The 22398-nt window shown below is 37.4% G+C and overlaps 1 protein-coding gene across 1 annotated transcript; it reads right to left on the bottom strand.

The window, feature by feature from the left end:
* Positions 1–1733: 1733 nt before the first annotated feature.
* IMPACT (impact RWD domain protein) lies at positions 1734–21408 on the bottom strand. The gene is made up of 11 exons (XM_035319122.1): positions 21264–21408; positions 20687–20815; positions 19866–19918; positions 18710–18772; positions 15378–15463; positions 13680–13808; positions 13281–13375; positions 8274–8347; positions 6692–6782; positions 3491–3625; positions 1734–1935 (listed from the first exon to the last, which is right to left on the bottom strand). The coding sequence occupies exons 1-11, from the start codon at positions 21297–21299 to the stop codon at positions 1867–1869; spliced, it is 960 nt and encodes a 319-aa protein (XP_035175013.1). The 5' UTR covers positions 21300–21408; the 3' UTR covers positions 1734–1866.
* Positions 21409–22398: the final 990 nt, after the last annotated feature.

Genomic DNA, 22398 nt, shown 5'->3' with positions numbered 1-22398 from the left:
CAAAAGCTCAGACCTTCCGAATGAGCTGTTGAAAAGCTCATGCAGTACCACGAGCAGAATTGAATCTATGGCAGCTCCAGCAGAACATCTCACAATTCACCTGCTTTCCTCAGTAAGTCATCTCAACAACTGCTGACCTTCATAAAAGCACTAGAAACTTTGGAATACTTAGGTCAATAAAGAATTGTAAGTGTACTACAAAATTTTGACTACAGAAGAGTCTATGGATAAGATAAACTATGAACAACAAGCATGACGCATAAAGTGCCAACACTTCTATATACACAGATCTCCTTCCCTGGAAGGAACGCTGTTTTAATACAGCAAGTGCAGCTGCTAGCCTGAACTGAAAAGAGCTTTAAAATGCAGACAAGGTCATATTAACTGCATACAACTGTTTCAACAGATCAGTGCAAGATCTACCTGCCAGAGAATCTATAATATCCTTGATTTATTTTTTTTTTCAAATCACTTATTTCAGTGGTACTTTTCAAGTTACCTAAATTTTTAGGGAATATTCCTGTTGCTAGACCAACATTTGAGCAATTACTTTCATTAGATGAACTTTGCCTTGCAGAAAGCTTTCTGGAGAACCCATACTGAATTACTGCGATGAACAGTTAAGTGCAAAAACATATCAGCCAAAAGGCATACACAAAACTGGCGGTCAAATAAGCTAATCCTACAGACACACCTTTAAAGTATGCGATTGCCACCTGAGAAACGTCATTAAAAATACCTACAGCCCTGCCATTACTACGTGAGTAAAATGTATCAGTTGTGCCTAAGAACACATTTCTGACTCATGTTAATAACTAGAAGATCACGAAGTTTAGCCACTAACTTGAGGAAAAAAAAAAAAAAAAAAAAACAACAAACACAAAATAGACTAAAAAACAACAGATAATTAAAGTCCATCCTCTGTAAGTGAAAGATGCCAGAGAATTTTTTTTTCTTTTTTTCTTTTTTTTTTGACAATTTTTGACAATTTTCTTTTTTTGACAATTAACTAACAGAAAGTCCAGTTAAAATTTTTGTAATACTTTATAGAAAAATCTGGAAGCTATTAATAAATAAGCAGAAAACCCAAGTGTTTATAATATTTTTAACTCTTTTTTTTCCTACTTTGCATCAACAGAACTAATTGCAGAACATTTACTAATGATTGTGACTAGCTGTAACAGTCTGATTTCAAAAGCCCCCTATTCTTTGATGAAATCACCGGTTATGCAGTTACACAATACTTAACTCTCAAGTTTTCAACAGGCTCCCAGAGTCTGAAAGACACAGCAAGATCCTCAAAGAATTTTGGATTAAATTTCTTAATTCTTCAGCCATGTTCCATTTTTCTTACGTCATCAGGCAGGCCCTCCATACTATGAGTAAGAACTGCATAAGCAGGACCAGGGTCTCCGATGTCATATAGCATTGGACCACCAGCTTTACTTGTAAGTACTGAAAATTTAAAACTTCGTAAGTGCCCTTGACGATTGAATGGCTTCATTCTCATTCTCAACACAGCAAACTACTGAGTTCAAGTTCTAACACATGACAGATGTTTGAGTTCCAACACAGTAATGGGTAGATAATACACATTTTAAATTAGTCATTAGAGGGGGGGAAATGGTTCTAGATGTTACAATAACCTCACAGAAAGATGCTGAGATGTATAAGAACACAGAAAATGTGCCTAAGCTCTACTTCAAAACAGCAGAAGAAATCACAGAACAAGATGAAAACATATCTATAGCTTTACTGAATTCTTTTGAATACAAAATGTCTGTTGTATTTGGTAAGACAATAATGTACACGTTTCCTTTGTATAAATATGTGCAAAGTAATCTTTTTATAGTTTTTTAAAATAAATTAGTATTCTGTTCTCTTCTTGTCCTTCTTTGTCTTTTTGCTCTTTCCTGCTTGTTTAGATGATTCATCCTGAAATGAAAAATAAGCAAATCAAAATTTAAGACAACATTCTTATATATTAATATTCTCTGAAAGTCACTCATAATTATTTTTAATATGAAGTGTTCATAGTTTGCTGGGACTTGATACAGTTTTGAACTGTAAAGTATTTAACCAGTTTTGTTATTTTGTCTGCTTGCCATCTATAAACTTCTGCCTTCGGCAATGCTAAAATTACAGGCATAGCTAGGCCAACAACAACAAAACAAGTGTAAAAATAATCTAAGCTATTTATTCAAGGAGGACATTACCAGTATAGGAATACTTCTGCATCACACTGCAAAACTGCTTCTAGTGTGGATGTAGCCCTATCAAGTGATATACCATACACCAGTACAATAAAACCGCTTCCCTAGACAAAGCAAACCTACCACGAGGGAAAAACAAAATTTTACCGGTCTTAACGGATGAACACCCTGTTATACTACTTTGACTGCCAATTCTGAAAAACAAGATATTTCTTCACATGAAGAGTCAATCGCTGTATGAGTTTTTGCACTTTTATTTTCTAGCTATACTGTCTGACTATACTTTCTAGTATAGCAGTTACAAGTTTAAACTTTTTTGGGGATTCCAACATATTGCTAGATTATGATCCATTTAATTAAATTCATTAAGCATTCATCTCAAGCGTTTCTCAAAATGGTGAAGGAATTTTCCAGATGTGAATCTGACTGAACATGGGACATTTTAATCTCTTCCATGTGGAAGGGAAGCAGACCCTAACAGAATGTTTGAATTCTGCTATTGTAGTATATGTTAGTATTTGCATATAACATACACAAACCTAATATGCTGTTCTGAGGAGGAAGAAAAGTATGCTGAAAAAGAGGAATAGATAATTAAATTACCTACATCTCTGACATAAAATTAAATTACCTACATCTCTGACATAAAATGCCATATAAAGACATTTGGAACTTTGTCACTTGAGTGATTTAAGCCCCCCTTGACACATTTTCCCTTCATCTTTTCTGTACCACTTATTGTTAGATGGTTTGAGTTCTTCGAGTCTAGCTTGATTTTTTTATGATGCCTATCACCTATTTTTAATAGTATTTGCTGTTGTTATGATGCTGTATGTTATATTCTATAATTCTGAAAATTATTTGTGTCTATTAAAGCATTTGCTTTTTAAATCTCCTACTAGTTACAGTGATTCCCAAGCTCAGTCTGCCTACACACTAGCACCAGACACACGTGTAAGCACGAGAGACAGCAGCTGCTTGGTTTCTGAACACACAGAAAGCAGCGTATCCCCCTCCTGCCCTCCCTCAAGCCTCAAATTGGTGTTTTGGACTACAGCCCTCCACTCCTGCCGCACTCCATTGCACACCTCACATTTACAGGTCACTAACTTCTTTGGAAGTTATTAGTAAGGCATAAGATCAGTGCAAAGACTCCCTGTCAGTGCATTTAAGCCATCAGAGGGTGGCACAGGTAGTATTACTTTTCTTCTAGCTTTAACTAACAGTGACAATTTGCAGAAGTTCACTTATGAACACCTTAAGTGACAGAAACTTACCACTGAATGTACATAGTTGTATTCCACAAGGATGTTTCTTGCACAATTATTGATATGTTTAAAGCGATCTGGTCCTAAGAGAATACCTCCATACCAGCGGGATACCACGACTAACACATTGTGGACATCCAAAATCTGTTTAAAACAGCAACAACAACAAGAAAATTAATAAAACCAAACAACGATAAAAAAGATTTTTTTATTGAACTAGTTTTACTGTTGATATATTTCTTAATAGAAAAAGTCTACTTTTTAAGATGAAATTGCATTCATGTCTGTATCACATATCACAGAAGTCAGAAGGTAACAAATAATAACAATCCAGTAGTTGTGGTATGTTTTCCTGTCCAAGCTTCTACTCAAAGGTAGATTGAAAGTAACATGAGTCAATATATCCCGTTAGAAATTGTGAAAAGTTATTTCATGTGCTCTACAGTTGCTCATCCATGTATCAAAGGCCTCAGGCATTATTTAAAGGGACATTTATTGAGTTACTTTCATTATTTTTAGTAAGACACTTATTATTTCCAGAGTACCTCTGTCACCAAGTAGATTGTCTATCCACATTTTTGGAAACGATGGTGGATAAAGCTAGTAACAGCCAGGGAACGGGTACATTAGGCATGGTTCATATGGATATCTAAAATGCCTTAACACCCGGAGCTGGACTCGATGATCTTCGTGTCCCTTCCAAGTCAGGATATTCTATGATTTTATGGAATAATCTACTACTGTTACCAAGCACAGGACTTAGCAACAACTCTTGGATAATACAGAAAAAACATTTGTATTTTCTTGGTCTGAGGTAGTATCCCTTACAACCAAGCAGTTCCTTTCTGAATTCCAAAAGGCACACATAAAGTTCACACAACATGAAATAATTGTATTAGCAACTATGACTGAAAGGAGCTAAATAACTTTTATATAGCATGTTTAAGACTATCAGTAACAAAGTCAAGGAGAGAGTTAAACAGAAGCAATGATTTTCTTTATTGCAATTAAAGGCAAGAAACACAAACCTTCAACAGCTTTATTTTTGACACATAAAAGTGACTTGACTAGACTCGAAAACTAGCATTTATTCTGCCTTACAGCAATTCTACCCTCAAGAAGATCTCCAGCAGCAGCAAATGCTAGTAACACAGTGATTCCAGTTGGACTAAATGTCAAACACACATTTTGCCAAAACATTAGAAATACATTACTGCATGAAACCACGTGGTGACGATCACAAGTTGGCTTTTTTGACATGGTTTGTGACCATGATCCTGAATTTGTTCCTCAAACTAAGGCATCTAATATCTCTGTGAAAGATTTTCACTCACAAACAGCTTACTCTCAAGTCCTGTGCAGTACTCCACTGGTGCATACAGATGGCCAGACAGAGCAAGAACAGCTTTATTTGCATAAGGCTGAGTAAAAACACTGTGGTCTGCAAGACAGAGGGTGATCTGGTGAAGTGGAAGGTGAGGAAAACACCTGAAGAGCCAGCTATTTATAAAGCAGGTTAATAACCAGTCATGGTCTCCATTAAGGAAAAAAAATATATATGACCAATTTGAAAAATCCTCCTAGAAGATTCTGCCTTTGTGAAAACAGAAACATTATTAGAATTTTAAAGTTTAAGAGATAATGTAAAAAAAAAAAAAAAAAAAAAAAAGGAAGGGCAGTTTTCTGACAGGCATTTTCTACTCTACACATCAGCCATAAAGTCAATTTATAGCGACTGTTCTCAGTAAACAGGATGCCAAACAGTTAGGAAATTTTTAACTCTAACTTTGAGTTCAAAAGTATTAAGCTAAAATACTGTTTCTTGTAACCGGAAAGTGCTATCTTGACTGAAGTGCTAGGTTTATCTGAAACAAGATAAGATTTCTATTGCAAAAGAAGAACTATAACTACAGCAACAATAACTGCATTAAACCACCTAATTTCCATGCCTGTATCATATGTCTTAAGTGTCTATAACAGAAGAATTAAGAGAACTATATGAACACCTAGAAATTAGTTCTTAAACTACTTTAATTTTTCCCAGGAGTGAAAATTGCACGTTTGAAAGGTGAAATTTCATGTCATTTTCTAAACTGGATTTTTATGGACCGGTAAGCACAGACACAGTAAATCTGTCACCATTCAAAAGTTTACATTAATATACTGAAAAAGAGTTGATAAGCTCAGAGTAAATTGAGGTACAGTAACTGCAAAGGTATTTCTTTACACTATTATTACTACACTAGCATCTTCACACTTACCACATATACTTGCATATCTTACATAAATTAAGTTTTCCTTCCCAAGGCAATTTTGAGTTACTAAGGAAGTTTCAAAAAGTTCTAAATGAAAAATGCTAAAATATTTACCATTATAATGTTTTTTTTTTTCCAGAATAAAGGAATCTCTGAAATTAAAAAAAAAAAAAAAAAGCCACCACACAACAACTTTAAAACAGTCTCCAGTAATAAGAGTACAGCACATTAAGTGACAGATTATCTGAGCAAGCAAAGGATGGGAAAAGAAAATCTTTCTTCTGAAGGTAACGTGAATCGAAAATCAAAATGAAAAACAGTAATTAGTGTTCTGAAATAGTTAAGTGACTTGAGGCATAAGACGTATCCAGCTGTTCCCTGTAGTTATGGTATTTTACTTATGGCTTTACAAGGGGTTGTATCATGCCAGCTAATCAAAATTTATCAATGTATACTTAGTAGCAACTTTGTAGAGGAAATATTAGTTTCACATCTGAAAACTAAAATATATGCAAATACGAGGGCTAAAGAGTCAGACCTGGAAACAGCACAAAGAAATACATACAATGGTTAGAAAAACTTAACTGCTTCACTTCCATTGCCTTTTGCATTTGAAGCTCTACTCTGCAAGTTCAAATAGAAGTGTCTTTTTATGTTACAAATATTCAAGGAAAGTGAAGTTAAGTTTGTGTCAATCAGCTTATTCCAGTCTTCATTTTCTATCCAACCTACACCATATAGGAATCTTTATGATCCAAGACTTGGAAAGTCCAATTTATTACATGCATGCAACAGCCTCTACTTTGTTCTCTGACTTCTGAGTAAGCAATCACCTATTGTGCCAACAGCAAAGCAAGAATCAAAGTAATCTTGTATAAATTTATTAGTCCCATTGTAGTGATTTTTTAAAATCTGTTCAAGACTTCCGCGGAAATCAAAGACTAATTTCTATAACCTGCATGAGATGAAGAAGACGTCCACCTGCTGCTGTCTCCCCATCATCTTCACAGTCCTGTAAGAATGTCTGCTTATCTTCGCAGTATATTCTAAAACAAAATAAAAATAATAATAATAAAAAGAATTAATGAAAACTCGATCAACTAACATTTTTAAGTGATTAATGAAGTCTCAGAGATCTTTCATAAGCAAGTGCATCAATCTGCTTCTCCACTAAGGATATTCACATGAAAACAGGATGTGGCTTAGCGTAAACCACAAATATATATCTGTACAGTGGAACAAGTGTTGAGAAGCTTTTACATATACCGTAACTAACTCCATATTCATTACCAGTGTAAAGTCCCCAGTAAGAAAAATCCTTAGGTTTTTAGCCTAATAATTAGTTTCAACCAACTCCATCAGATGCAGGTTCAAATTATGTACACACCTACAAGATAGAAGAACTCTGACAGAAGAGGTTATTAGTAATCAGTTAGGTGTGTATTTCAGCAGCAACAGCATAAAACTGTTACTGTAATTGTAATTCTGCTTCAGATTCTCCATGCTATTTACTGAGACATTGGGACATGTTGTTTCATATGAAGGACAGCTGCCCAGGTCTAAATTTTCAGAAGTAATGCTCAGAACTCTGCTGTTTTGTTACTTAATTGATTTCATAACTTCCGCCCTTAGTTAATATACATGTGACACAATGACAAAGAGGCAGCTAGTTTTAGATGAAAAATATGAAACAGTAACTATGATTCTGATGTTTTTTTTGAAGCATATTTAAGTAGTATGAGTGAAAGGTGTCACATCAGCAACAGCAACTACAGAAATCCTCTCTTTATAGAAACCTTTAACTTAGGTAGACGTGTTGGTAAGCTTTCATTTACTCTCATTTCATGTTTCATTAGTACCACTCAAGGATGTGCACGGATAGAGCACTTTCTTTACATGCTTTTTCAGATGACCAGTTCCTCCAGCAATGAAAGGGGCTCCTTTTACTGTCACATTCCTCAGAAAACCTACATCACTATCTGGACTGAGACCATTTCCTTTAAGCTATGTTCACAAAAGTTACCAGGGATAGACCACTGCCAAACTCATTATTACCTGTTTCCCATTTTCCCTGAAGTTTCATGTATTTCAGGAAATTTCATATGCCAGGTGTCTGCATTAGGCTTTCTGCTTCAGCCCTTATTTCAACTGAAATTTTTGAGCCATTTATAAATGCAAGGTCAGGTGGAAAAATGTCACTTTGCCTAAGTAAAAACACGTTTAGTTCAGGATGAAGTAGCATTTCCTTGCTCACACCTCCTATATAAAGTCTACCAACACGTGTTCAAATCCACTTTTATTTTTGGGGGGTTTTATTCCCAGTGCTGCTTCAGTATCTTAATATTTTTCCTTACTCTACATTGCACTTTCTTGATCTCAAGTCCAAAATAAAGCCTAAAACCTTTAACATGCAAATAAATCTTCATGGGAGTAGGTTTCTTATTAACAAGGACTTTCTTTGATGCATTTTACTTTTCTCATGCCCTGCACCCACCTGGCAAAGAACACTGAAAAAAAAATCACTATTAATTTCTCACCTGTATGCGTATATGTTGTGGGTAGCACTTGCAATTTTCTTATTCTCATATAATTTGTCAAGAACTCTCTTTACCTTTAAAAAAAAAAACACACAGAAATAAGCTCAGTAAGGGGATTTCATACACATCATCTCAGTATTACTGCTAAACAAACACCTCCTTTTCAGTACCATAGAGAAACACTTATACATTTTGACATAAAATGAAGTAAATATTCAATTTGCTAACTCAAGCAGCTTCTCAGTACCCCCATGCTATTTTCCTGAATACCGCCAACATCTGTTCCTTGCATTGGTGCATTCATATTATTGCTGAACATATAAAAGTATCAAACTCATTTACTTACTAAACAAGAGATAGAGATCTAGAAAACACTTTCAATCAATATTAAGGATCAATTACAACTACTTGCTTTTTTTCAAGTGTAACATAAAGCTGGAATAATGGCACAACATGTTTTCCTATTACATTACACATACTACACGTTGCTTTTACTGATATCACAGTAACATGATGTTTGGAAAGTTCTACCACATTTCACTTCGAGATTTTCTTTTTACTCAAACTTATTTGCTTTTTAGTTTCCATTTCACAGAAAGAATTGAAAAAAAAAAAAAAAAAAAAAAAAAAAAAACAGCTTTCCTCTGTGGGTCTGAGTCAGTATTTCACCAAAAAATGATGTTCCCACTATATCAATCTCTCTGTTCTTAAGAAGCACCAAATTCAAAACACTTATCAATATTAGTGCAGCTTCTGTTTCTAATTAAACAAACTGTCAATTGTTCAACACTTTTCAGCTTGGTCTAGTAAAAAGAGCTTTGATCAAGATATTGTTTTAGTAGACAATGCATAACTAATATTACTTTGAACAAAGTATGAAGTTGAAAAAGCTTGGAAAAACATGCTTGGCAAGTCAATTGCCTTTCATTCCAAAGAAAAATGTCCCTGAGAAGTAACCAATATTCATATTTAATATCTGCCATAGCTACACTGTGCTAGTTCCAATGTTTCTGGAAGAAATATAAGTTTTAAAAATTATCTCAAATATAAGATACCTCAATGAAAAAAAACACTATTATGAACTGAGAACATTGCTTCAGACACCTGTTTTCTCCTGTTATCCCCTTCCCTTAAGTGGAATATTGAAGAAAGACAACTCACATTACTAAATATGCTCTCATAAATATTTTAATACATGGATTTAGGGTACAAAGCGTATGAAATTACTGTCACCTTTGACTTTAGCTATATGTTGGCTACCAGGCTCCAGAAAACATCTCTCAAAAATTCACTGTATGTCTGTATTAGCAATAAGCCTCTAAGACAGACATCTCACAGCTAAGCAATAACCCATCCTTTCTCCTACCGTAGCTCATGAGCCTTCTTTCCCTGCTCCCCTTTCTACTCTTCTTGATTTAGGGAATTACGGTATAATTCTCTACGCATCAGTGAAGCAGCTGTTCATAATAATCTTTAAACAACAAATCACTTCTTAGTCCTACCTTTCTAAATCAATGTCAAGTCCAAGAACCACATAAATGTTAAATGTCAAAACACACCAGACAGAGACAAAGAAAAGCAACGGTACCAAACCTAGCTTGCTACCTGAAATATACTTATTGCTTTTATTCTCCATAAAGTTTATAGCAACCTATTTTTATATGTAAATAACTACAGTATTACGCTGGTTATCATTACTGAAAGCTGCGTTAAAAGTTCCACTTCTAAAAAATATTCAGTAAAGGAATTTACACAGCAGTGTGTACTGTCTTAAACATAACAGCCATCACTGCAATGTACCAACAATGTACTTACTAATCACTTCAGTTAATAAACAAGTTAGCTTTCGCTACATGTGCAATGTTTACCTCACTCCTCACCTCTTTTTGCTTTCTTTCAGAAAAATGAGCCCCTAGTAAAGCTTCCCTGCAGTGCAGACCGATCCCCCTCACACTGCACAGCATGACTCTGTCAAAACAGATGGATTTGACGCTTGGGGAATCGCACTACCTTTACACCATGCAAGTAACAAGAAGCCTTGACCTGAAATTCCTAGGTTTATAAAGTATACATTGCTTTTAAAAAGTCATAAAATAAGAAATGAAGAACTTCTCTGTGTGCAAAAGGGAAGTTATTAACCTGCTTTAAGTAAGTACTGTTTCTTGACACAGACCTGCCCTTTCTGAAACCTGTATGGACTTCTGTATGGACTTCTTTTAGGCAGGGATGATCTTACTCACAAATCATCAGAGTGAGAATATTTTAAAATTAAAAAAGTCAATGATTCCAATTTCCTCCCTTTCTAAAGCAAAACAGCTCGTAGAAACTCAGAGTTCATAGGGACTGAGCACTGCTAAGAAAGACCCTAAAGCGCAGTGCTACTTTAGCGAAAATGGTAACACACGAAGTATTTTAAAACATTGAGTTATTCCACATTAACAGTAACGAATAAAATTGCTTCTGCTTTGGAAGCATTAAAAGAACAGCACAAAAAAGCTGAAGGCATGTTCAAAACATTATGATATATTCGGACAGAGAAAAACATGATAGATGTCAAGATAGATGTGAAAGGCACAGCGTATTTTTGCAGGTGTGAAAACAGAAGTTACAGTAATATTTTTTCTAACACAAGAAGCTGAAGCCTACCAGAAATTTGTACTGCCAGCAGATAAATATAATACAGAAGAATCTCTCAAAAAATATACAGAGGTAGCACACAAAAAAAATAAGTGAATGTACAGTATTTATAAAAAAAGGTCAGGCAGGGATACTACAGTGGAGCCTTACCACAGAATAACGTTAAGCAAGCTGGTAAGATGAATAGAAACAAATCAGCAAAATGAGATCATGTGTATTTAAAAGTGTAAAGAGAATTGGAGCATAAAGGTGTTGAACTGTAACTAAGGTATCTAACCTGCCAGTTAAAACCGCCTGGTACAGTAGAAGGTGACTGCTGTGATACCAACATTTCAAAAGTATTCCAGGAACTACTCCAAGAACTACAAAACAAGTCTTATAAATGCAGTAGGCAGCCTAATAGATGGTATTAAAAAAATAGCTTAAGATATTACAGCTTTTGTATAGGGAACTATGCCTCTAAAATCTGTCAATCTGTCAAGATTCTTTCAGAGTCACTGAGCGCGTGCTTCCAGTTGATCTAGCCCACCTGGAATTTCAAAAAATATTTGAAAAAATTCATTTGTATTTTGTTTTTTTAAATAAAAACTAGAACTGGATTCAAGGACAGAGGAAGATATTCCCATGGTATAACTGCTAGCTAATGACAAGACAAGAAGAACAGTAGTTTCCACACTGAACAGGGATTATCAAAGGAAACAGATGTTAACAGATGCAAAGTGATGTGACTCAAACTCATTACAAGCATTCACAAAAAGAGATCTTGGGGTTGTAACAGACATTTGAGGGGAAGACATATGAGGAGCAGCTGAGGTCACTGGGCCTGTTCAGCCTGGAAAAGAGGAAGCTGAGGGGAGACCTCATCGTGGTCTACAACTTCCTCACTAGGGGGAGTGGAGGGGCAGGTGCTGACCTGTTCTCCTTAAGTGATAGGACCCGCGGGAATGGTGTCAAGCTGAGGCAGGGGAGGTTTAGGCTGGACATCAGGAAGAGGTTCTTCACCGAGAGGGTGGTCGCCTACTGGAACAGGCTCCCCAGGCAAGTAGTCTCTGCACCAAGCCTGTCTGAATTTAAGAAGCGTTTGGACTGTGCACTTAGTCACGTTCTAAAATTTTGGGTAGACCTGCATGGTGCCAGGAGTTGGACTTGATGATCCTTATGGGTCCCTTCCAACTCGGGATATTCTATGATTCTATGATTTCTATGAAAACACCAGCTCAGTGCTGAGTAGAGGTAAAAAAAATCAAGCTGAAAGGTATTACCAGGAAAACAACATGGAAAACAAACAAAAAACCTCTTTATATCACTCCATAAATCCTTGGTGTGATTGTATTCAGTGTTGTGTATAGTTCCGGTTTGCATCTCAGAAAGGTTAGAAAGCAGAAGCAGCTGGAAAACAGAAATGATTGCACACATGGAAGTTCATCCAAGAAGTACCAAAATAGTTGGGGAAGTCAGTCTTCAGCCTGGGAAACTGAAAACTAAGGCCTGTGAAACATGATAAATGTCTACAAAACCCACCTACATACAAAAAGCAGAGAGGTGCAAGAAAGTTATAAGCAACTGATCGACAGGAAACACAAGGAGGTGTATTTTCATACAATACCACAGATTCTGAAAGTTCATTCTGGTCCAAAAAGCAACTGGATAACCTCCTCCCCACCCCCCACCCCCAAGAACAAAAACAAAACAAACAAACAAACAAAAACAGTGATATTAAACACAAGGACACCATCTTTACCTTGTGTTAAACTGCTGAAAGAAGAGAAGCATGATGGGAAACAAAATACAGCTGTCCTTTTCTACCACACTATCTAGATCCGTATTTAACACTGATTTCTAGAAGAGACAGACATTTTTTTCTGGTTGTAGATAAACACAACTCTACAAGCATGCTTACCCCTCTCATTTATGTCTATTTACCTATGCATTATCCAAATGTATTTCTCAATAGACTTGCCCTCTGAAGAAGGGAAAAATATTTATATGCTAATTTTAATTAACTTTTCTAAGTAACACAACAGACTCAGTAGCTTCATACGAATGAAGTATCATATGAAAACTTTGCAAACATCCAAAAGTCAAAATGTAATGCTCTTATTCTCTGTCCTACATCCAACAAACTGAAAAGTAAGGGATAGGAACATCCACCCACATCCACAGTAAAACTGGAAAACTACCAGCAAGCACTGAAGAGCTGATACTTACGAGTTATTTAGCTAACAACAAAAAACAAAAACTGATGACTACTTAAGACAATATCAACACAAAGATGCAAAGAAAAACATATTAATCTAATTGCAAGTATTTCAGTAATATCTTGTCAATCTCAAAATACAGACAAAAAGAGTAGGGTTGATCTCTACTAACTTGTCTGGTTGTCACCACAGGAGCCAGATGTGCCTGGAAAGTGCTCCTTCTGTCTGTGAGTGGGTTTCCATGATGTATGGATGGCAGCTCTTCATCTATTGATCACAAACAAGGAAGTGTTTGTTTGTTTTTTTAAGGATACTGAAACAACATATATGGCTACAAAAGTAAAGAGTTCAAAAAGTCTTTCGAAGAAGACAAAAAGTCTTTCAAAATAAATTAAAGTATGCAAGATACCAGAGAACCACCAAAACCATGTAGAGTTATTTCAATTGTTATTAATCTTTATTATAATTTTAAATGTTACTAATTTTACTCAAAAACTTAGTAGAAAAACAGCAACTTAAGGCTTCTCTCTCATAAATGATTTCATCACAATTAATGAGGAAACGTTTTTACCTTCTTGACTTTCAGAGGTGATATAATTTAACAATTTATCTGGATCTTCCTGAACAGACTGATAGTCTAAGAGAAAATCATCTCCATTATCTTCATCAACTTCTTCACTGGTTTTCTTAATATCTGGTTCTAGTAACATACAAGCAGTAGATTTATGACACACTTTTTTTTTTTTGCAAGACAAGTAATACAAATTTTCTACTTCTTATTCTCTAACGTGTCTGGCTTTTCAGTTCAAATCAGCTTGCCAGTAAGAATAAATAAAAGGCAGAATAATGCTTTGTCCAGTATTTACTAAAATCATACTTAGAATTAGGAATACAATATTCATGTCATGAAATCCATCCATAGTATCTTCTGTTTTAATACTAATTCACACTGATGTTTACCATTATCATTAAACATATACAATGGTACTCATTATTAACTTGAGGGTACTAATGGTATTTTATTCTGCATTTAGATTAATAAAATAATCTGGTATTTCACAATTTCTCCAGTAAGTTATTGGTCAGTTTTGGAAAAATGTAAAGCTGCTGTTCAACGGTACTCAACAAGGTTAGAAAATGATCAGATTTGAAACATCTCTCTAGAAACGTTTAAAGCATTCTGGGATTCCCCAAATCCTATTTTCTTTTCTGCACAGGACATATGAAAAATAACAGTCAATTGCAGAAGAGTAAATACCATATAGTTCTAGCATTCTGGCAACTGGATTTAGAGAGAACCTACAACAGAGATAAGTTAATGTATCCCAATCTAATTTGCTCCTTGGAGGGCCTATGATGTGGTGATGATGCAGTTTTTGTAACAGAAGTATTTTTAATAAGAGAGAGGAAGGTGATGCATGTTCAAAAGGCCTAAAAAAAAATATCCACTCCTTTAGTCCTGTCAGTGAAAAACGTCTTTTTAATTTGTGCAATGTAGCAGAAAAATGTACAGCTTACTGAGAGACTAAAACTAGACTTTGTCATGAAAAAGCTATGAAAATGTAAGTTTTTTTTCTTCTTCAGTCTTTCATTCTTGACAGGAATGAGCTAACATCTTCCACATTAATAATATCTCTATTTCCTTCTGCCACAAGCATAAGCAGGCACATCAGTCATGCATTTCATAGTTGTTTAGCACTTTAATGAAAGGGAAATAAAAAGGTCCCATCACTTCTGGAAAGAGCAACTGTGAATTTACACAAACTGTTGCTACAAGAGTAAAATCAGAAAAAAACGCTGCGACTCTAGTGGTGATGTAACTTCTCATCCCAGTGTAGTACAATGCATTTGAGATGGCATACTTGTCATTTGTCTGCATATTCCACTAAAGTTTATCTCCTTTTCAGGCTAATCCCAATCCTCCAAGAGTGCACTCAGCACCAGAAATTAATTACTGCTATGAATGATTTCTCAGCAGAACAAAGGAAGATGCATAATGCATCTGCGTGCAGCACTCTGCTTTCATGCAAGTAATTTAATATCTGAGAGAATTGAGAACCTTGTTCTAGTTCATTGCAACCACCTCCTTCCTTCTTTTCCCTACTGCTTTTTGAAGACGGAAGCCATCACTGTAGAACAACAAGCCATCAACCTAGAGACTGTTTTATCTAGGTCAAAACAAAACTGGGCATAGATCTTTAACTTTCAGTGAAATCTTATTTTGCAGATGAAGAAGTAAACTGAAAAACCCATGTATTTTCTGAAATACCTGGATCTGCTGACTGTGCCTTTTCTACTAGAACTTCCCGTATCTTCTCCACCCATAAATAAAGAATACTTTCACCAAGGTTCTGTCTGGAAGATAAAATTCACAGTGAATAAAGAATAAATATATTTTCTTGCAGATTTTACTTGGAAGGTATCTACGTTAGATAACATACAGGCTTCAGACATGCAGAAATACAATTTTACAGTCTAGATAAAGAGCTTAGAGAGGCTTGTGGAATATTCTATCTAAGCATTTCACTATGTGAAAAAGTGAAAATCTGCCTCATTATATACGCTCCTTATAGCTTTTTTATTTTTTTTTTACATTAAAAAACACCAGTAATGAATGAAAACAGGTAAGTGAAGGAAACTTTCTGGTCTATAAAGTGAAAGCAACTGCAAGAAGAGAAAAATGTCATTTTCATACTAAGCCAGGACTTCCAGTCTTTGAACTTGTTCTTGATCAGTTTTCTCTTCAAAAAGTTCTTTGCTGCCAGTGGTGAGCTCCTTTGGCCACTCTGTGGCTGCAGGGGACATTTCCCCTTTATGTTTTGGACGTCTCTTCCTTGAAACAGCCTCCCTTCTCTTTCATCTCATGCACCCAGTAGGGGCTAAATAAACCTGGTGGACTGTGTGTGACCATAGGTGAGTGGTGGCAGACACACTGGGTCCTAATACACCAGAGTTTGGATCCTACAGGAGAGGCAATCATTAAGCTTATGAGTCCTTAATTAGCAGGCACAGGCATGTTTATGGTACTGGGGGAAGGTGGGATAAGTGGTTTTATGTGCACATCCTGAGTTATGAAACACTCCCTTTATGTGCAGCAGGACCCAAACATCCCTAAATATACTGAAAATGGTATCCTGAAAATAATCTTCCAAATTATATTCTAACACACTTATGAACTGGGACATATTTCGAGACCTATTTTGTCTCAAAACCAGAACTGAAGGTATAGGGCCTTAGTCAACTCACGGTTTCTCATTAATAATTTTATTCTTACTGCCACCATCTGGGGCAGCATGTAAGTACACATCAGTAACAAAATTGTATTGCTTACTGTATACAGTACTATTGTCAAACTCAATCAGTAATTCAAATTTACATACTTTAAGAAAAATATTCAAGCAAAAATAAAGATTTTGTAAACTAGTAGCTTACTCCCCAAAATCCAGACTACAGAATGAGTCAAAGCCCTGATTTCATGCTGCTGCTCATCATACAGAAGCATTACTTTAAAACATGTAGAACTCTATTTACGTTAATGATGGAATGAGAGGGATTAGACAATGAATAAGATTTATTTGTTGTATACAAGTAAGCATACCAGAAGAATATCTGGAAAAAAGAATTAAAAAAAATCCAAACATTTGCTACATTTTTCAGTTTTAAGCACTTTGTGACTCCCAAAACAGATTTCAGATCGATCATTATCTGCATTTCCCACCTCCTTAAGAGGAAAAAGTGAGTGACTAACAGTTTAGTTCCTGTGTTTTAGACAGCAGAACTAAGCAATTTAGATCACTAAAATGCACATTGTAAACAATGCAGAGTAACTCTGTTACCAGACAACTATTTCAACATTGAATAGATAAAAGGCTTTCACAAACACTGTGCGCATCAGTGACAACTCCAGAAGGGTTTTAAACATAATCAGAAATGACATATATGGTCTAAAGTACAAACATATTCATTTCCTGCTGAATAAACAAAAATGACAGGAGACCAACAAGGGCTCTCAACAGCAAGCGACAAAACAGAGTTGCCAGGGATTTATCTAACTATCAATTTGTCATAACCTACAAGACTCCATTAAAAATAGGGAGAGTGCTTCACAACCATGCTATTCCTCCTTGCAGTCTTCATATGGCAACTTGCTCCAGATGCTCAGCACAGAGCTCATGAAGGACTGTGAGCAGCTCTGACTCTGGTAGAGATTCGAATGAATCTGGACAGAGTCAATGATAATCTGCTCTTTTTCTTCCACTGTGGTTAATTTGATCCGATAGAACTTTTACCTTTAAATCATTGTGGTTCTTTAGCATTTTTAATTTAATTTTCTTGCTTAAATTATAAGAAATCCAGTTACCCAAAATAACTAAGTAATTAGATAAAAACAAACCTCATGCAAGCTAAGTGTGGTCTTCCTTATTTTATGGCATTAAAACACCTTTCTTAAGCAAGAAGTTCAGATGTCATAATTCTGGGCACAACCATGCTTGCTAATGACATTTTTATTTCATTTAGTTTATCATCTTTGGGATCTGAAAGGATTAAATAAACCACATATAATTACTACACTTAGTACCCCAATTTCACAGCAACTCAAAAACACATAATTTGAGTATTTCTAAATGTTGTATTTATTCTCATGCATCATGAGTTGTTAGCTACACACTGTGATAATAAATGGTCTGTTATGTTACAGATTCTAGTTAATAGACTCTACTAACTGTGTTTGTTTCAAAATCTACTTATCCCTTAGATCCCTTAGCTGTCTTTTAAGAAAAACTGTTTTGTTATTTGAGGGATCTGGAGAACAAGTCTTACAAGGAGCGGCTGAGGGAGTTGGGGTTGTTCAGCCTGGAGAAGAGGAGGCTCAGGGGCGACCCTACCCCACTCTACAGGTACCTTAAAGGGGGCTGTAGCACGATGGGCGCTGGTCTATTCTCCCACACGCCTGGTGACAGGACCAGGGGGAATGGGCTAAAGTTGCACCTTTTAGGTTGGGTATTAGGAAGAACTTCACGAAAAGGGTTGTTAGGCATTGGAATGAGCTGCTCAGGGAAGTGGTTGAGTGAGTCACCATCCCTGGAGGTCTTGAACAGAGGTTCAGATGTAGAGCTTAGGAATGTGGTTTAGTGGAGGACTTGTTAGTGTTGGGTCAGAGGTTGGACTCGGTGATCTTGGAGGTCTCTTCCTACCTAGATGATTCTGTGATTCTGTGTGACATGAAGAAATGTTTTCACAATCTGCAGTTTAACATCCAAATACAGAATAGATGTAGCAATCTCATACTGAAATATCACCAGATTCTGAAAGCATCTCAAGATTAGGAGCCAAAATGAAGAGCTCCATCCTTAAAGAGCACAAGGTCGAAGCAATATATAAGAAAACTATTGGCATTTAAGACAATTCATTCTCATGAATTGTTTAACATAGTATATACATAGCATTAACTGATTTGTAAAAGAAACTTACTGTTTCATGGCTACTGCAGCATTTATTACACCACTAATTCAAGCAGGTACTTTAAAGCACACATTGAGCACAACATGAAACTGGAAATATATCATCTCCTTTTTGTATATTCCCCAGTCTGTAACTTACATATATATTTCTTCCAAGCTATTTGCTAGTTCTGTGTACTCCTCTCCTCGAAGCCAAGGGGCACTAGAATGAAGAGAACTATGATGAAAATGGTGCCTATTTGTTGATTCCATTATCTCAACAAACACTCGTTTCAAAATAAACATGATAAACACCTTGAAAATAAACATTGTCAGTCATCCCACTTACAAAATTTCAGATGTAAACTTCTTGGTAAAAGCATGATTACCTAGTTCTCCCTTATGATCCCCAACTTTGGCAGCCTTTCTGTATCTCAGGTAAGTAAGCTGGACTCATTTTTCAGGATAGGTCATTGTCTCTCCAGAGACACGTTACATATTATTAGCATACCCTTCTGACTCCCTCAGCACCATAATACTTTTTACTATATTAAAATGTAAATAATACATTTTATTATGCAATAAATAAGTTATAGTGAAGGATCTAAATATAGTGAAAGAACATGCTTAGTATATTTAGCATGATCCCTCAGTTCTGTACCTGTATCTTTTTAGTCTCATGTTAAATTATAAATTTTACCTCAAGTTTACCGGCACTGTGTTGCATTCCCCTGACAACGCTGTTGACCAAAATTCAGTATATATTCAATGTGTAACGCCCAGCAGGCCTGACCCCTCAATCATCCAAATCAGAGGTCTGGCTGACATGTCTCCATTGCCATCTGGTTTACGGATCAAGGGACACGGGGAGAGCAGAGAAGGAAGAAAGGAAGCGGCTCTTGCACCGGTTCCATCCTAATGAGCAAGTGCTCAGGTGAAAAGCATGCCTTACAAGCTGAAAGAAGGGCAGAAACAAGAGGGGTACCCTCTAGAAAGTGGTTGGAAATTGTCCAATACGTCAAGTAGCAGTTACTATACCTCCATGGTCTAATTGCTGCCTTGCCACAAAATAATAGTGTAAGAATTAGAGTTCTGAGACAAGAGATCAGACTACCATGGTGAACTTCATGAGGCTGACTTGGGGGAAAGAATAAAATATGATTGCTTGAAACATTCTGCTATGCCCAGGATATTTTAATTCAAGAATTCATCTTAACTAAACTTCAACTTACACTTTAAACAATTAACACTGGTAACTCAGGATATAAATTTAAGTGTCTGAATGAAAACAACTCTTGGCAAGAAGCTTCACTTACTTTAGTTGATAAATAGGTGGCTCTGCAGTTGGATATCCTGGAGGCAAAATCACCTGAAAGAAATTCAGGGTAAATATTCACTATGCTACTCCTCTCAGCTACCTGAGTTTTCCTAATGGTTCCAATGTTGAACACTTGGGCTACAGTGTTACAAATGAAAAAAAAAAAACAAAACAGTTGGCTATGCTGTTACAGAATGACAAGAAAATGTGTACATCTGTATTTAGGATTCCAATAATGGTAATGCATACAAATACCACATTTCATGGCAGACTTTTTGTGGACAAAGCGTTATGCAAAATGAAGTGCAGATGAAATGTGAAAAGAGCTGCTTGCTTGCTGACTGTATTTAAATTTAAGGGACTCTGCAATTCCACAATTTCAGTGTTACTTCCACTAAATGAAGCGTTGTTTACAGAATGGGAAATAATAAAAGTGGCAAGTTACTCGGTCAAGCTGATCTGAATTTTGTGTTTCCACACTTTGCAGAAAGTAAATCTAGAAGCAGCTGCACCAGATTCACTCAGGTGTCCTATACAAAGATAATGTACAAAACCAGTTTGTCTAAAATGAGACAAATACTGAGATGCGGTTTTATCAGGTGTGGAATTAGGATACATAACTACTGCCAATGTCACAAGCACACTGATGTGTTACAGGAACCACCACTGAAAAGCATATCAAAGATTTCAATCCAAAAACTTCTTAATCCATGTGAGGAGATACCAAATCCTACTTCAAAGGCTTTCACGCAGGCACAAGCTTTTTCCTGCAGGAGTCCGCTTGCAACTTCTGGGTCAAACTCCTCAACAGCACTGTACCTGCAGGCAGAGCGTCCATTTGGGCTGGTCCAGACAGTCACTAATCTTAATGCAATAGATTTTTTCGTCCTCATCAACCACACACCAATCTTCGCCATATATGGATGAGAGGGCTTCAACTTCATCAATCTGGAAAGAGCATTGTGTAACAATGAATAGTGAGGTAAAGATAAAAACACACAACCCTGCGTGCCAGCCACGGCTTTAAGCCTGGCTCCCCTACTGCTTGTTTACAAACACGATTCAGCGTAACAGGCGGTCATAAAAACTAGGGGGTCCAGTCCCGATTCACAAGTAAATTTCACTCAGTTCTTCCACGAACGCCCAGGTCTCTTGTTTCCCTGGACGAGGCTGCGATTAGCAGAGGTGAGCAGGGAGCAGCTGCGGCGTTAGCAGGCGGACACCGGCAATGGCTCTTCACTGCAACCCACAGCCACCCGCCGGTGCCCGGAGGGAGCCGGCCAGCAGCTCTTCGCAGGACGGAGCCATGGGCTGCCTGCCCTGTGGGAAGAAGCCATGCCCCGGCGGGCCCCTCGCTCGCAGCCCCGCCGCCCTCCTCGCCCCCGCCGCCGCTCACTTGCTGCTGGGCCGCCTCGGGGCCGCCCGCCGCCATCGGGGCCGCAGGGGAGGCGGGCGGGGCGGAAAGGGCGGGCGGCTTCACTGCGCAAGCTCCCCGCTGTCAGCTGCCCTCCGTCCCGTCCCTGTTGCTTGTGTGGGGAGGCGCGATGGCTGCTGCCAGGAGGGTTTGAGGGAAATGGCGGTGTGCCTGACTCACAGGCTCCTGGAGAACCGGGCGTTGCTCGCCCAGCCCAGCCGCACCCGGTCTGAGGGCTGCCTCATGGCCGCCATTCCCTGTGTGCTGCCAGGGAGAGCCAGCAGCTTGAGCTGCTAAATTGGCACAGACAAACTAAGTAGTTGCAGACCTCAGATGGTTTTGGCTGAGCTGACAGGACGAGGCTGTGCCTCCTGCCTAGCCCTGCCTGGTGTGTCCTGTCACTGCCCGTGGGGTGCAGTGGGCTCCCCGCATACTACCTTTTCTGCCTCAGCCAGCTGTACCCAAAAGCCACAGCAGCCAAGGCCCCAGTGTCTCAATCGCAGGGCCAGAGGCAGGCCTCTTTCAGGCCTATTCCTTCTCAGAGGAATAAGAGGCTTATTCCTCTGTGAGATGTTTCCTACAGCCCTCCCTGCCCTTCCCCTTGGCACCGGTCCTGTCAGGTCTGGTTGTGCTTACCCAGCAATTCTCAGCACCTTCCTGTGACCTCTGCTTCTTACGTACAAACTCTGTATTATCTAAAGCAGAGCTATCCCCTGACCAAAACACCTTCAGGCACAAACAAGTACAGCTACATCTGACTCCCAAATAACTACTTGAGTAGCTTCTCCATTTAATCCATCTCCAGAGTGCTGCAGTGCTATTTCCCTGCATCATTTTTGCATCTTTCTGAAAGAATGAGTGATCTTCAAATACAATAATCCACTGTATTTGTTGCCAGGTTGTGTTTAAGTACCATCCCGAAGAAAGGAAACTTGGTATATATATACAGTGACTGTGCCAAATACCTAGGTCAAGATACAGCACTAATAAATTGTTATAAAATCTATTTCCATCACACATTGACACAGAATTAAGATTCCACGTCAGGTGGTATTTCCATCCTACTCCTGACATACTATTTTATGAATAAACTGTATAAGCAGTTAAATTTCAGTGA

Source organism: Oxyura jamaicensis, chromosome 2, assembly GCF_011077185.1.
Source record: "Oxyura jamaicensis isolate SHBP4307 breed ruddy duck chromosome 2, BPBGC_Ojam_1.0, whole genome shotgun sequence".
Lineage (NCBI taxonomy): Eukaryota > Metazoa > Chordata > Aves > Anseriformes > Anatidae > Oxyura > Oxyura jamaicensis.
This window is presented reverse-complemented; position numbering and strand designations above follow the sequence as displayed.